Source organism: Cebus imitator, unplaced genomic scaffold (assembly GCF_001604975.1).
Source record: "Cebus imitator isolate Cc_AM_T3 unplaced genomic scaffold, Cebus_imitator-1.0 Scaffold239, whole genome shotgun sequence".
NCBI classification, from domain to species: Eukaryota; Metazoa; Chordata; class Mammalia; order Primates; family Cebidae; genus Cebus; species Cebus imitator.
In genome coordinates this window covers 1,592,109-1,609,449 of record NW_016107554.1, presented here as the reverse complement: position 1 = coordinate 1,609,449, position 17,341 = coordinate 1,592,109, and the positions used below count along the sequence as shown (strand labels likewise).

At 39.0% G+C, this 17,341-nt stretch overlaps 1 protein-coding gene across 2 annotated transcripts in view; it reads right to left on the bottom strand.

Moving 5' to 3' along the window:
• CMC1 (C-X9-C motif containing 1) overlaps positions 1 to 2,183 on the bottom strand; it is a 79,233-nt gene extending 77,050 nt beyond the window's left edge. The window contains exon 1 of one of the 2 annotated variants that reach the window (XM_017498255.2): positions 1,772 to 2,183. In XM_017498255.2, the coding sequence (XP_017353744.2) occupies positions 1,772 to 2,102 (331 nt within the window). In that variant the 5' untranslated portion in view covers positions 2,103 to 2,183. The remainder of the gene's footprint in view (positions 1 to 1,771) is intronic. The other variant, XM_037727768.1, reaches the window with a different exon arrangement.
• Between the last annotated feature and the right edge of the window lie 15,158 nt (positions 2,184 to 17,341).

Genomic DNA, 17,341 nt, shown 5'->3' with positions numbered 1-17,341 from the left:
TGCAGACTTGGCTCTACCAGCAGCTAGTTGTGTGGCATTGGGTACAATACAAGATTGGAGTGGCTTATGAATAATGAATAACTGGAAGGTAAGCAAGTGAAGACAGCAAGTATGAAGATATTTTTTTCCAAATTTCCCTGTCTAAATTCAAAAATTATAAATATATGGAAATCTTTAACCTCTCTCAGTCTCAGTCTCCTCATCTATATGAGATTTCTTTGACTGTCACTTCAAGTTCAGAAATACCGTAATTAGGCTGGGTGCAGTGGCTCACACCTGTGATTCCAGCACTTTGGGAGGCCGAGGCAGGCGGATCACTTGAAGTCAGGCGTTCCAGACCAGCCTAGCCAACAGGGTGAGACCCCAACTCTACCAAAAATACAAAAATTAGCCGAGCACGGTGGCACTCACCTGTAATCCCAGCTACTGGGGAGGCTGAGGTGGAAGAATTGCTTGAACCCAGGAAGCAGAGGTTGCAGTGAACCAAGATTGTGCCACTGCACTCCAGCCTAGGTGACAGAGTGAGACTCTGTCTCAGTAACAAAAAAATAAAAATAAAATAAGAAATGTCATAAATTATATGGGCCTAAACCTGAACCTGCCTTACCCACCCCTCACCGACAACCCTTCTACTCTCAAGAACCAAATCATAGTATTCATCCTGAAACCAAGCATCCCACAGTGCACTTTACTATCAACATCTGTGCTCATGGGGCTGCCTCTTCTTCAGCTCCAACCACTGGAAATTCTATCCTTCAAAGCCCAGGTCAACTACTAACTGCTTCATAATCACATAGTCCAAAACGAATACGATCATTATGTTTCAGAACTCCCCTATGCTTCAAATTAGAGTACTCCCTGATCTACCACTACTCACTTGGACTAGTCACTTAACTTCTCTTCGCTTCAGCGTCCTAATCTGTAAAATGGAGATAAAAGGACCTACCACACCACATACTATTGGTGGATAATTGAGAACATTTAGCTTGGTAATAACGTGTTCAATTTAAACATTATTTCTGTGCTACACCTATTTTTCATGCTTTTTGAAGGCTCCGAAAGAGCATTTTCCATTTCTCAATCTCCCAAGGTTTGACGCCATTTCAACTCTCAATGTTTTGACTTTTCGTAGAAATGTACTAAACCAATTACCATTCCCTCCAAAAATGCTATCTATACCCTTGCAACAATAGCCTAAAGCAAAGATACTGCAGGTGACCTTCCATAAGGATGGGAAATCCACGGAAATTAAACTACTGCTGTAAACGGAAGTGGTTGGAAGCAAGGAAATTAAAACAACATTCAAGACTTTGAAGATCTCTTTCAAAAACCTGACTCCTGCCACCGTGATGGATCCTTTGAAATGTGTTTTTAAGTTGGGTTACAAGGATGAACTCCCAAACAGAAATGTAAAACTGTGCGCTGGAAAGAATATGCAAATTTTTCTGGGGCCAGACTGTCTGCACCAGAGATTAAATGAGTCTGTGCCCTTAAGGGGCGAAAAAGAGGGTGACAATGAAGAGACTAGTCGAGTTAACTCGGAAACCACAATGGACGAGAGTTTAGACATCAAACGCAACCTCAGCTAACCATAACCCCCAACAAATGAGAAGATGACGTAAGACCGGGTTGAAGCAGCCTGAGGAGACTCTGGTGGAAGCATTGCCACTCAGAGCTCTGCACCTTTCCCAGGTCGGCATCCAACCCCTACGGCCCCTGGCGTGAGACCTGGGATGAGGCCCCTCGGCAAACCCCGCTTCCCGCCCGGTACCTGCGGGGTCAAGCGCCATCTCGGCGGGCGAAGAAGGCAGCCGCTTAGCGGCTCCGAGGGCAAGCGGGGAGGGGAGTAGAGGGGAGGGAAGTAGAGGGGAGGAGCTTGGGATCGGACGCGCGAGCGACCTCCGGGAGCTTCGGGAGCTTCCCGCAGCAGAAACGCGGCGCCCTTTGCAAAGCACCAACAGGCCCCTTTCCTTCTTCCTTCCCGGGTTTTTACTTCCGCCGCCCGTTGCGCCTGCGCTCCCCTGGCCCCGCCCCAATCGTGTGGCGAGTGGAACTGACTTCGCTGAGGGAATGACCAGGGAAGGGGGCGTGGCTGCGCTCATTCGGGGCGGGGCCGCGCAGGACGCGCGCAGCCTCGCTTCGTGAGGCCTGAGCAACGGTTGCTGACGTGAGTCTGCGGTGACTGGAGCCGGAGCTGCAGGACTTTGGGACTGCGCCTCACTCGGTAACTGGGTCCAAGTCCGAGCCCCGCCCCCCATACCCGCCTTCGGAGAACCCAATGAATCATTCAGTTCCTTTATTTTTTCTTCGGTAACGTTCATTCATTCATAAATGTCTGTTCCATGGCTGCCAAATTCCAGCCACGGTTCTGAATGCGAGAGGAAAATAACCAGAAAAATAACGTCCCTGTTCTCAGGGAGCGGTGTGGCGGAGGAGACGAATAAAAACACGCTGTTAAATGTGGTAAACGTCACACACGCTAGGTGTGCACAGCTTGTTCTCCATAAAGGTGCTGTGGTCTGTGCAATATCGTTATTTCTCCTTCAAATCAAAGACTACGGCTCTCCTAGAGGTTAAATTGCGGGCCCTAGAAGTACCTCTGTGTTGTAAAATAATGTCCTCAGGGCGTACGGGCTGATTTGGGTGATGTTACAAACCCGCCTCTACCGTAAAAGCTGTATGTTTTGTGAAAGTAAAATGAAGAAAGGTAATAGCCGTCCCGCTGAAGTCCCCCTACTAACCTCTTCTCAGTGGAAGAAACTTTCTAGGTGGTACTAAGGTTCATTTCCACTCACAAACCAGCCTTCAGAAGTGCCTCCTTGTCAAATTTATGTTTAACTGTCTCGAGCCACCGAAGGGTGAGGTGCGGCCTGGGACAGATGGGACAGATGTTTAGAAAAACAAGGAGCAGCTGCTTCTTCCCTGCAAGGGATTTAGGGCTTTCAAAATGATCCCCTCCCCACCTACCTGCAGTCCCTCCTCCCCTGCTGCTGCTTCCGCCTGGTCAGTTGGCAGAAAAGCTGAGGCAGTTGAGCAGGGCTGGGAAAGTGGGTCTCTGCTCAGCAGGTCTTCCGTTTAAGGGCCTATTTGGGCATAACGGCCCTTATTACAGCTGTAGGTTGAGGTGCCAAGGTGAAGAATTAACGTTTCACTCACCCAGCCGGGGAATCGGGTCCTTTTTCTTTTATGTTTTGTAAATATGCTTAGAAATACACCAACATGACTCTGGTGTGTCTCTTTTATTGTTCTGAAGGCGAAGGATTTGATTTAGAAAGCTAAAGCAAATCTTTTTGAGAATATCGAGTATTAAAACGCAGGTCAGACACCTCTATTCAAGTATTAGATTAAGCTAAATCTTTCTATACGCAAAAGGGTATTATGGTAAAGAGGGAAAGTTTGAAGAGCTTCAGTCAGAAAGACCTGGCTTTTTTCACTTGAAGCCTGTAGCATGATCTGTTACCTTAGTGACTTCAATAAGTTCTATCATTTTTCTGGACTTCGGTTTCTAATTTGCAAGGTTGTTCTGAGGAATAAATGTGACATCATATAATGCATTTGAAATACGTTGAAGGACCACCTCTACCGTTTTTGCCATGGCTATCACTTGAAACATTACTGTTTAACATTTGTTTTTAAATCAACTCACTTTTTAAAAACACTTACATAGGCACTATTTAGCCTTATCCTCAGCAACAGTATCTGTAAAATCGTGGGTTTTGTGTGTCCCATAAAATGAACTGCTAGCCATATCACACTGGGAGAAGCACTACCAAAAGTAATAGCCCAATACCCAATACATAATAGCATATCTCTCTCTACTCCCATGTTAAACTAGATACTTTGGGGAAAACTGAATCTTCGCAACCTAACTAGGTAAGATGAGTCATTTTTTAAGTAAAGCAAATGTAATTGGCAATTAACAACAAGAAATTTCCTGAGGCATCGCCTTATTAGTAGACAATTATTTGGGTAGTAATTGCAATGGAAACTCAAGGAAATAGCAGAGGACATCATCCTGGAAATTAAGAACAGTGTCTTACTCAATTGTGATCCCTAGAGCTCAATGTCTGGTCACTGGTGACCCCACAGAAGCCTTTCTCAAAAGACTGAATGCTGGAATGGTTAGGAAAGACTTCAAAGATAAGTTATAAGTTATGCTTGGCCTTGAAAGATGGGCAGAATGAGCAGACAGAAAAAATGTCATGTCGTGCTAGGAGAAAAATGAGATCAAAATCTTCTGGGATTTGAACTGCTCTTAAAGGAGCATGGTGGAGCATGGCAGAGATGCAGGCTAAGGAATGGAACCATATGAACAAAAGCACAGGGTTGGGAAGCACTGCGCTGTGTGGCAGGCATGTGGTGGGCAGTGCCTGAAATCACTTGAATGTATTTGAGGATTTGGAAAGCTAGGGCAATTATGCATTGGCTAGAAAAGGCCATACTCCCACAGCCTTAAACATTAGACAGAGGTGTGTTTGAATGTGTTGCTATAAGGAACAAGACTCCATTGGAGGTTAACATACAGGAAAGGAGCATTGTGGTCAAAATTTTCTAAAGGTGTTTTACGCAAGTTTTGTGCAGGATTGATTTAGGTAGCAAGGAAAGAGCCAAAAGGCAAGCGGAAAAGTAAGGAGGCTATTGTGCTGGTTTGGGCAAGATCTGAAAAGAGCCTAAACTGGGATACATAAAAATATAAAAGGATGAACGTGGGAGTAATTGCAAAGGAAGAAACTACCTTTCAAAATTTGATTTAGGAGATTAGGACCAAGAGTCAAGATTTCCAGATTATTCCTTTTTTTGGCAAATATATACAGACAAATGAGAAAATCATGGCAATGTGCCTATTCATGCCTAAAATGATCTGCCTTTGATCTTCATTATTGGGGGCTAAGAGTGGTGATAATGAAACAGAAAGGTCAGTTCAGAGAAATTTGCAGTAATCCAGGGTAATAACAGTTGAACCACAGTGAATTTCTCTTTGCATGTGAAGGCAAAGGAATGTGCAAGTGGAAACAAATATCTTAATTATTTTTGAGTCAGTTCTGACAAGATCTAACATTCTTTTGTGCTATATGTTGATATTCAGTTAGTTATTTTTTGAAATTCAGATTGTCAGTCAGCCCCTGCTTGCTTCTGACTCTTCTTAGTATCAAAATTAAAGACTTTTTCATCTGTAGCTCGGCTCTGCTACAGATGAGAATCAAACTTGAAATCAATGAGATTTCACACTTGAGTCAATAAGAATCAAACTTGAAAGAATATTAGAAGCCCCATCTCTACCAGAGGATAGGATTGAGAAGTAGTTATTGGCCAGAAGATCAATAACCAAGGGTTCCTGGTGGCCCTGCCTACTTTCTGAGCTGTATTATTTAGCACCCGGTTGGCATGGCTTGTGCCTTCTGTGGTTTGAAAGGACTTAGGCCCATCTTGACATTTATATTATTTGCTAGGACTATCATAATAAAGTGCCACAGTCTGGGTAGCTTAAACAACAAAAATATTTTCTCACAATTGCAGGGTAGAAGTCTGAGATCAAAACTGTTAACAAGGATGCTTTTGCCTGAGGCTTCTTTCTCTTCTTGGCTTGTAGATAACATCATCTCCTGTGTCTTCATGTGGTCTTCCCTGTGTGTAGCTGTGTGTCCTAATGTCTTCTTATAAGGACACCAGCTATATTGGATTGGGACCCACTCTAATGAATATCCTAATGGCCTCGTTTTGCCTAAACTACCTCTTTTAAAACCCTGTCTCCAAATGCAGTCACATTCTGAGGTGCTGGGGGCTAGGACTTCAACACAAGAATTTTGGGAGACACAGTTCAACTGATAAAAACATTCAAATTTTTTATAAGGACTACAATTATTCCCTGAATTCCAAATCACTTGGCTAGAGCCCTGAGAACCTGCCTAGCGTTCACCTCTCATGAGAATAAAATACTTTGTCCCTGTTTTTCTGACTTTTAAATAGGGCCTGCTTTAATCTGACTCAGTTCACCTGTCCACTGCAGTCAGCTCCTGTCTGTCCCTCATTCTCTACATCTGATTGATCAGAATATCTACTCAGTTCTCCTTCCTTAAGATATCTTTATTATATCTGCCAAACATAATCATAACTCTTAGTGCAAGATCTTCCCATTTTTGCTGATATTGTTATAATAGTTCTGAAATGGCTCTCTGTTCCTAGGCATTTCTTCTTCCCACTTATTCTCTCTAATCCATTTCACCCACAACAGCAAATTTGATCATAAAATTTCCTATATAAAATTCCCAGTAAGAGACAACCTATGGAATGGGAGAATATATTTGAGAACCGTACAAATGATAAGGGGTTAACATCCAAAATATATAAGGAATTCAAACAATTCCATAGCAAGAAAACAACCCAATTTAAAAATGGGCCAAGAACCTTAACAGGCATTTCTCAAAAGAAGACATATAAATGATAACAAGTATGTGAAAAAAAAGTTCAATGTCATTCATCATCAGGGAAATTCAAATTAAAACCACAGTGAGATATTACTTAATATCTGTTAGAATAGCAGAAATACAGAAAGGTAATAAAACGTTGATGATGATATAGAGAAAAGAGAACACTTACACACTGCTGGTGGGAAGGTAAATTAGTATAGTCATTATGGAAAACAGTCTGGAGGCACCCCAAAAACTTAAGAACAGAACTACCATATGATCCAGCATTCCCACTACTGGGTATGTATTCAAGGGATATGAAATGAGCCTGCTGAGAAGATATCTGTACTCCCATGTTTTATTGCAGCATAATTCACAATAGCCAAGGTATGGAATCAACCTAAGTGTCCATCAACAGATGAATGGATAAAGAAAATACGGCATATATACACAATGGAACACTGTTCCACTCTAAAAAGAGAAATTTTGTCATTTGCAACAACATGGATGAACCTGGAGGACATGATGTATCCTTCAATTTTAAAAGAATCTTCTGTGAAATAGGCTTGGCACAGAAAGAAAAATACCCCATTATCTTACTTATATGTGCAGTGTGAAAAAGCCAAACTTCTAGAGAGTAAAATGGTGGTAATCAGAAGCTAAGGGTTTGGGGACCTCGGGGAAACGTTAATAAAAAAATGGAAAATATCAGACAGGAAGAATAAGTTCAAGAGATCTACTGTACATAATGGTCACTTCAGTTAGTAACAATATGCTGTCTATTTGAAAACTGCTACTCTCTAAGAGATTTTAAGTATTCCCATTACAAAAAAAAATTATGTGGAGTAATGCATATGTTAAATAACTTTATTTTGCCATTGCACAATATATATATTTAAAAACATCATGATGTACCCTATAAATATATACTATCTAACTTGCCAATTGAAACAAATACATACATACATACATACATACATACATACATAAATCCTCCGTATTTCCCTATGTAAATAAAATTCAAACACCTTCTTTTAACAAGGTTCATAAAATTCTTTATAAACTTAGTCCCAGATTACTATATCAACTTTTCTTAACCAACCTCTTTGAAATCTGCAATTTGTGCTATGTTAATTTACATGCAACTGTTTGTTAAATTATCTGTAAAGACTTCTTTGCACTATCCTGGAAAAATGGGTAAGAGTTTGTATTTAATATAAAAACTTGAAACTGATTGCAGAAAAAGTATCTAGTGAAAAGAGAGGACCATTGGAACTAAACAGATTGACATAGTTTGGATATATGTACTCATCCAAATCTCATGCTGAATCTAATACCCAGTGTTGGAGGTGGGGCCTGTTGGGAGGTGATTGGATCATGGGGGCAGATTTCTCATGAATGATTTAGCACCATCCTATTGGTACTGTCCTTGCGATAGTGAGTGAGATCTTGTGAGATCTGTTTAAAAGTGTGTGGCACCTCCCTTCTCTCCTGCTCCTGCTCTGGCCATGTGACATGCCTGCTCCTCCTTCACAGTCCATCATGATTGCAAGTTTCCTGAAGCCTCCCCAGAAGCCAAGCAGATACCAGCTTCATGCTTCCTGTCCAACCTACAGAATTGTGAGTGAATTAAACTTCCTTTCTTTGTAAATCACCCAGTCTCAGGTATTTCTTTAAAGCAATGTGAGAATGGCCTAATGCACAGAGCTAAACTCATTTTTCTCCCCTACTTTACTTAACTGCTTTTATTGAGATATAACTTATTTACGGTAAAGATTATAAATCTTTGTGCAGCTAAATGAGTATTTACATATGTATACATAAGTCAAAATATAGAACATTTCTAGCCATCCAGAAGGTTCCTTGTGAAGTCTGTTTAGAAGTGTGACACCTCGCCTCTCTCCTCTTCTTCTCTTAATAAAACCTCTCTCCACAAAATTAACTACTCTTGTAACTTCTTTGAGCATTGATTAGTTTTGCCTGTTTTTGAACTTTATATATAAAATCATACAGTGTGTAGTCTTTCATATCTGGCTTTTTTTGCTGAACTTTGTGGCTATGAGATTCATTCATGTTGTTGTATAGAGAGAGATAGCTGCTCTGCTACTTTTAATGTAACATTTGGTAAATGGTTTATCTTCCTGGGCCTCAATTTTTTTATCTGTAAAAATATAACCTACCTCTGCATGATTAATTTAAACCTTAATGATGCCCTGTTACACTGACAGTGGTGTCTGTCTCACACACAGTAGGCCGTTCTTAAACTGTAGCTATTGTTGCTATGATGATTATCCTTTAGATCCTCTGTTTCTCTATTTTCACTGTTGAAAAACTGTTCTTCTGAACTATTATTACATGATATATAGGTTTTAAAAAATTTTATTCAGAGCTAATCTGCATTCAAGGACTGAAATCTAGGCAATAATGGGTTTAAATCAGTATTATGTGAAACAACCTACAAATGAACAAAGGAGATTTAGCAGTGTGCCCTATCACTCATCAGGTGAGAAAAAAAAAAAAGTGTGAAATATCACCTCTCACCTCTGTAGAAGGCTTTCTGTATTTTATGTTTTGTTTTCACTGTGTATGGTTTTCTGGTGGCCTCCTTTGAGACAGACCACAGTATTCTCTGGGGTCAGAGGCTCTATTCCTAGAAAATAAAATAATTTTTAAAAATAATAATAATACTATGACATGACTTATATTGGATTTCTCCTATCTTGGCTTTGTGCAGGTGCTATGATCCTTTGTAGAATTTCTCATAAGAACTGACAAAAGACAGGAGTGCTTTTTGTTGCACACTGAGCCTTAAATATCAGTGACATACCAGTTAGTGAGTCAACTGCACCAAAAACATGTAGGGACCTTTTGCTCATTTAAAGGAAACAAAGTTATGAAAGCTTTAGTGACTTAACACCAAGTATCTCTGCCTGCTAATCTGAAAGAGGACAAATGTCTTAATTTACCACCATTCCTCCTTCAGATCAGAGAACTTTCCATATGCCATGTACTGTACTGAAGTCTGGGAAAATAAAGATGAGTAAGTTGAGGTTCCTGCCTTTAAGTAACTCAAAGTCTAGAGGGAAAGATAAAAACATATGAATAATTACAGCTCAACTGATAGCTGATGATATGGGAGCCCAGAGAATGGAGAAATTAATTTGACTTCCAGAAGACTTTATGTACATGCCTATGTCTGAAGTAGGTCTTAAAGAATAACTAGATTTTCAACAAGAGAAAGACAAATAGAGTTCTCGTTGACAAAGCTTTTCCCATGTAGAATAAGTGTGGGATTACTTTCATGCCCCATGAAGGTGGCTAAAATATTTAGATTATCCACTACTATTTGGAGTCAAACAAGATACAAGAAAAAAAAAAATCTAGTGTTGAGTACTGCTATCAAGTTTCAATGCTTTTTTCCAAGTGCTGTGCCCAAACAAAACAATCCCATATCACTGATTCTGGTATCTTTACCAATTAGACATGAAGCATTAGTCCAAATGAAAACCTCCCAAAGAACTTGGGCCTTGACCTTCAGTAAAGAAGAGTTTGTTTACATTGAGTTCTGTTAATTTGATTCTGTGTCATGGAGCCAGGGATCTCAAGGTATGGATTAAAGATGTCCTATAAAAATAAGGTATTGCTGTTGTTACTAAGTCACATGATGATCTACTTTTTGAGGAGAGAGATTGTGTCTTACGTGCTATGGTAGTTCCTCCATTTCTCACTGGACCTGGCATCACAAATGCTTATTGAACAAATTCCTGTTAATGGAGAATGTAAGGGCATCGTGTAAAACTAAAGTGGGTCACATGACCCACCAATTATTTCTCATTAATACCATTTCTATTCTTTTACCTGTTCCTAACTCTTGCCTGAATTCTGACACTATTTTTGTATTTTCTGGTTATTTGGTACAGGTACTTAGAGGCTCCATGTGCTTAAAGAGTGTTTTTTTTTACTCAGGACATGTGGTATACATTTCTGGTATTGTCTGCTTGGCATCTTGCTCTTCTTTTGGAAACTATTCCTCCCCGATTAGTTATATGGTTTCTACCAGTATCCTCGTGTCCTTACATGACGTCTCTCCTTACGTGTATTCATTGGTCCAAAAATGAATACCTGGCCTATGAAAGTTTGATGAAATTCTGTCCTAGAAATTTTAGATGTGGGTCTAAGCATGTCAGTTTTTTTGGTTTTTTTTTTTTAGCTTTTTTTTTTTTAATTGTACTTTAGGTTCTGGGGTACATGTGCAGATCATGCGGGATTGTTGCATAGGTACACACATGGCAACGTGGTTTGCTGCCTCCATCCCCCCGGCACCTACATCTGATATTTCTCCCCTTGTTATCCCTCCCCGACTACCCCACCCCCCCACTGTCACTCCCTTGCCCCCACCAACAGACCCCAGTGTGTGATGCTCCCCTCCCTGTGTGTCCATGTGTTCTTACTATTCAAGACCCACCTGTGAGTGAGAACATATGCTGTTTGATTTTCTATTCTTGTGTCAGTTTGCTGAGAATGATGGTTTCCAGATTCATCTATGTCTCTACAAAAGACATGAACTCATCGTTCTTTATGGCTGCATAGTATTCCATGGTGTATATGTGCCACATTTTCCTTGTCCAGTCTATCGTCGATGGGCATTTGGGTTGGTTCCAGGTCTTTGCTATTGCAAACAGTGCTGCTATGAGCATACATGTTCATGTGTCTTTATAATAGAATGATTTATAATCCTTTAGGTGTATACCCAGTAATGGGCTTGCTGAGTCAAATGGAATTTCTATTTCTAGTTCCTTGAGGAATTGCCACACTGTCTTCTACAATGGTTGAACTAGTTTACACTCCAAACAACAGTGTGAAAGTGTTCCTATTTCTCCACATCCTGTCCAGCATCTGCTGTCTCCCGATTTTTTAATGATCGCCATTGTAACTGGCATGAGGTGATATCTCAAGGTGGTTTTCATTTGCATTTCTCTAATAATCAATGATGTTGAGCATTTTTTCATATGTTTGTTGGCCTCATGTATGTCTTCTTTTGAAAAGTGTCTGTCTATATCCTTCGCCCACTTTTGGATGGGTTTGTTTTTTTCTTGTAAATCTGTTTTAGTTCTTTGTAGATTTTGGATATTAACCTTTTGTCAGATGGGTAGATTGCAAATATTTTTTTCCCATTCTGTTGGTTGTTGTTCACCCTAATGATTGTTTATTTTGCTGTGCAGAAGCTCTGGCATTTAATTATGTCCCATTTGTCTATTTTGGCTTTTGTTGCCAATGCTTTTGGTGTTTTAGTCATGAAGTCCTTGCCTACGCCTATGTCCTGAATGGTTTTGCCTAGGTTTTCTTCTAGGGTTTTTATGGTGTTAGGTCTTAAGGTTAAGTCTTTAATCCATCTGGAGCTAATTTTAGTGTAAGGTGTCGGGAAGGGGTCCAGTTTCTGCTTTCTGCACACTGCTAGCCAGTTTTCCCAACACTATTTATTAAACATGGAATCCTTTCCCTATGGCTTGCTTTTGAAAGGTTTGTCAAAGATCAGATGGTTGTGGATGTGTGGTGTTGTCTCCAAGGCCTCTGTTCTGTTCTATTGGTCTGTATGTCTGTTTTGGTACCAGTACCATGCTATTTTGATTATTGTAGCTTTGTAGTATAGTTTGAAATCAGGTAGCATGATGACTACGGCTTTGTTCTTTTTGCTTAGGATTGTCTTGGCTATGCAGGCTCTCTTTTGGTTCCATATGAAGTTTAAGGTGATTTTTTCCAGTTCTGTCAAGAAGGTCATTGGTATCTTGATGGGGATAGTATTGAATCTATAAATTACTTTGGGCAGTATGGCCATTTTCATGATACTGATTCTTCCTAACCATCAACATGGAATGCTCCTTCATTTGTTTGTGTCCTCTCTTATTTCCTTGAGCAGTGGTTTGTAGTTTTCCTTGAAGAGGTCATTTACATCCTTTATTAGTTGTATTCCTAGGTATTTTATTCTCTGTATAGCAATTGTGAATGGGAGTTCGCTCATGATTTGGCTCTGTGTAGTCTGTTATTGGTGTATAGAAATGCTTGTGATTTCTGCACATTGATTTTGTATCCTGAGACTTTGCTGAAGTTGCTTATCAGTTTCAGGAGATTTTGGGCTAAGATGATAGTGTCTTCTAAATATACAATCATGTCATCTGCAAATAGAGACAATTTGACCTCCTCTTTTCCTAATTGAATACCCTTTATTTTTTTTTCCTTTTCTAATTGCTCTGGCTAGAACTTCCAATACTATATTGAATAGGAGTGGTGACAAAGGGCATCCTTGTATAGTGCCAGATTTCAAAGGGAATGCTTCCAGTTTTGGCCTATTCAGTATATTGGCTGTGGATTTGTCCTAAATAGCTTTTATTGCTTTGTGATACGTTCCATCTATACCTAGTTTATTGATAGTTTTTAGCATAAAGCTGTTGAATTTTGTCAAATGCCTTCTCTGCATCTGTCAAGATAATCATGTGGTTTTTGTCTTTGGCTCTGTTTACGTGATGGATTACGTTTATAGACTTGCGTATGTTGAACCAGCCTTGCATCCCCGGAATGAAGCCTACTTGATAGTGATGGATAAGCTTTTTGATGTGCTGTTTTAATTAGTTTACCAGTATTTTATTGAAGATTTTCGCATCTATGTTCATCATGGATATTGGCCTGAAATTTTCTTTTTTTGTTGAGTCTCTGCCGAGTTTTGGTATCAGGATGATGTTGGTCACTTAAAATGATTTGGGAAGGATTCCCTCTTTTTGTATTGTTTGGAATAGTGTCAGAAGGAATGGTACCAGCTCTTCTTTGTACATCTCGTAGAATTCAGCTGTGAACCCATCTGGACCTGAGCTTTTTTTGGTTGGCAGGCTGTTAATTGCTGCCTCAACTTCAGCCCTTGTTATTGGTCTGTTCAAGGTTTCAACTTCTTCCTGGTTTAGGCTTGGGAGGGTGCAAGTGTTCAGGAATTTATCCATTTCTTCCAGGCTTACTGGTTTAGGTGCATAGAGTTTTTTGTTTCTCTGATTGTAGTTTGTATTTCTGTGGAGTCAATGGTGATATCCTTTATCATTGTTTTCTAAAACTGAAATTGTAAGATGCAAAATGTGTAGAAGTCATTAAGAGACTCGTTTTTGCCATGTAGAGAAAGCTACCTATAGGTAGAGAAAAAGGGTGAAGCCCAACCAAAGAGTTACAGAGACTCAAGACTGAGAAAGTCCAGAAAAAGCTTGTGTATCTAGTCGCAGTTGCTGTGAGGCTCAGCTCTATATCTGCCTTTCTGTGACTTTGCTCTTCTTTGAGCCACAACAGACAAATGTAGGACACCTCTTGTGTGCAACTTCAAATACGCTTGGCCCCAACTCTTGCACCTAGGCCTAGTTCTTTTTAAGCTTCCTTCAACCTTCTTCATGTAGGTGCAAGTTGACAGCACCTTGCCTCAGCCTTATACCTCTCACTTGGTTCTCTGATGCTACACCATGGAACATGCACAGGGACCCTCTCAGTAGCTTTTTGTATTCTAGAAGTGCAGGGGAAGTTACTGCCAATGGGACTACCTTGATTAATAGTGAATTGAATCCAGTACATAAATGTATGCCATTTTTTAATTCCCCAGGCAGCCAGTCTTCAAACACATTTTAAATATTTCTGCAAAGGCCTCATGGTAAACAGCACCAGTCATCTGTGAAGTAGGCAACTTAGTGATACATTTATGTATTATCTTTCCCAGCTTCCCTCTTTCACTCTTCCCTCCTCCTCACTCCTGTTTCCTGAGATTATATTACAAGACAATCAACCTGCATGCAATCTAGTCTAAAAGAGCACTTGCTCATCGTTTCCCATGTTTTGTTTAAGTTGGTTCCTGCCCCTTGCTACTCAAAAACATTGTCATAATTAATAAGACCTGCAGTGGTTCTCTCATTGCCCATAGAATAAGATCATACAAGCAACAGAACTGGATGAGAATACACGAAAATCCAGGCACAGGAAGCAGCCTACTACTTTACCGTAATTACCCCATATTACTATTTGCCTATTCTTTGCCTGTTGTAATCTGCTCTTCTTTGCTTTCATCTTCTCTGGCTGGAAATCCCTTAGCTCTCAATACTTCAGCTCTCGGTTCTCATGCCAGGCCTTCTTTCTTTGAAGACCCATGTGTTATGCTCCAGGTGTGACAGTCATATGTCTCTCAATATGGTTCTAGAAACCTAGTTTAGCTCCATAACATATGCTGGTCAATAAGCTAGACCCAAAGACCCACAATTGCCAAAGCACCCCACCTAGCATTTCTCCCAGTGCCCAAGACATAGAAGCCACTCACTAAATATCTGTTGGATAAATTTATAAAGGTATTAATTTCTGGGTACTTAAAAGCAAAGATTAGAAGGGAAATAATTATACATTTGCTTTATGCTTGAATCATTATCAATCATATGAAACATATACAGAACACACCCATACATACTTCCTTTTATTTGTATTACTTATTAAATGTTAAGAAAACATTAAAGCCTTCATCAAAGCAGTGTATAGATACCAAAATTTATTTCAGTTTCTACTTATTCTTGATGTTTTAGGTTGTTTCTGAGTTTTCTTTCAAAATTAACACAGTGATAAATATTATAAAAATAAAGCTTTTACCTTTAGCTCTGTTTATTTCTAAAGGATAATTTTTAGAAGTGAAATTATTTTGCTAATTACTATAGATAAATTGTTAGCAACAGGTAAAGTCATCTTAATAATTTTTGTAAAATTAATACAAACAGGCATAGTGTTACAACCTTTTATGTTTTGTTATTACTAATAAACATTTTGGTGTATTTACTAGCACTTTAATTGGCCTTCTGTGAAATGCCTACCTATATTCTTTCCCATTTTTAATTTATACTATTACTATTTTTTACTGATTTTTATGTTTTCTTTCTATATCGAAGGTATTAAGTCTTTTTCTATCCTGTTTGTAGCATTAATTTTTTGTAATTGTTTTCCTTTACTTACACTAATTTGACAGACAAGTATAGAATATTTTCTTTTGATACTTTGATTTAATTCTTAGAGATAACCTATCCTGTCCCCAGTATTTTATTTTCATTTTTATAAAAATATAGATTTCTAGGGCAAGGGAAGGGAGAGCATTAGGACAAATACCTAATGCATGCGGGGCTTCAAACCTAGATGACAGGTTGATAGGTGCAGCAAACCACCATGGCACATGTATACTTATGTAACAGACATGCGCATTCAGCACACATGTATCCAGAACTTTAAGTAGAATTTTTAAAAACCCGACAGATAAGAAAAAATAGATTTCTACTTTACATCTACCTTCTTATCTTTATTTCATTTTATTTATGGTGACAATTTTTTCCCAAATAACTGCCCAATTTCTCTGACACAATTTTTCTAGATATATTTACTGAATAATTTACCTTTTCCATTCTGGAACTTATGATATATAAAGAAACAGATAACAATGATGAATCTTAAATTTATGTTAGTTTGTTTATATAATCAGTATAAAGCGTAGTATATTTCCCCTATCAGCTAAATAACTTTAAAAAGAAATAAAGAAAAACTATCAACTTCTAGTGAACTAGATGTTAGTGGTGACAGCTAAGTCACAACATCATGTTTCAAACAACAAGTTTTAACTATACTTGGACCAAATAAATTGACTTAGAAAGTCCTTACTCTCAGGTATTATGGCATTTCTCAGTTATATAGGGAGCTTGATGTTCATTCGTTCATTCGTTCTTTCTCTCTCTCTCTCTCTTTCTTTCTTTCTTTCTTTCTTTCTCTCACTGTTTTTTGTTTTTTTTTTTCTAGAAAGCCTCTCACTCTGTTGCTCAGGCTAGAGGGTAGGGGTATGAATACCGCTTACCGCAGCCTTGACTTCCTGGGCACAAGAAATTCTCCAACCGCAGCCTCCTGAGTAACTAGGACTATAAGCATGCACCACCACACCCAGATAATTTATTTATTAATTTTTATTTTTTGTAGAGATGGAGTCTTGCCCCATTGTCCAAGCTGATGTTATTTCTACTAGACAAAAATTCCTCATAATTTGTAATTTGAAATAATTACTGGAAACCAGAAGAATAGATGATATATGGCTTAATGAACATTATTCTTTAGTGCTGAAATGATTTTCTAATTTTGATTCTTTGACCTCTTGGTCCAAGAGTGGGCCATTGTCTCAGTCTTTAAAGGTAAAGAGTTATTATATTCTACTATAAGGGAAATAAGACAATTTTGGAATATTGCTAAAAAATGGAAATAAGAATTTTCAATAATATTCAGCTTGCAGTACTGTTTTCAATACTGAATAAGAAAATAGTTATGGAATTACTAGCCAAAGCATGGAACACAATTGGTGGCCGATAGATGTTAGATGTTTTATAAGGGTACTTTTGTAATCTGTGAATCCCAGAAGTATCTTAGGCATCCATGGGCTTACTCTTAGGAAGTAGAAATAGTGATAAATGGTCATATCTTCCAACCAAATGAAGTGAATTTCTCCTTGGAGTAGTCCTGAGAAGAATGTTAGAATGTGGTAAATGCCCAGTTCCATACTATCTGATGTTGGAGGGGAGCTGGAGAAGCTTGGCATCTTGGAGAATGTGCATTTTCCGTTATTGAAAACAGAATCACATTCACTGGAGGAGGATTATTATCAAGAGAAGAGACAAGTAGGAAATCACTCAAATTGTTACTTCAGTGAATGCATATGGAAGCTGAGGGCCTTTCTTCAAGCCTCATGTTCAGCCTTTATGTGTGGCTGTGGCATCCAACAATATTGCCCTTCCCCCATTTTTTTTTTTTTTTTTTTAAAGGCAAGGTCTCACTTTGCTGCCAGGCTGGAGTGCAGTAATGCAGTCCTAGCTCACTGTAGCCTCAAACTCTTGGGTTTTGCAAGTTTCCTG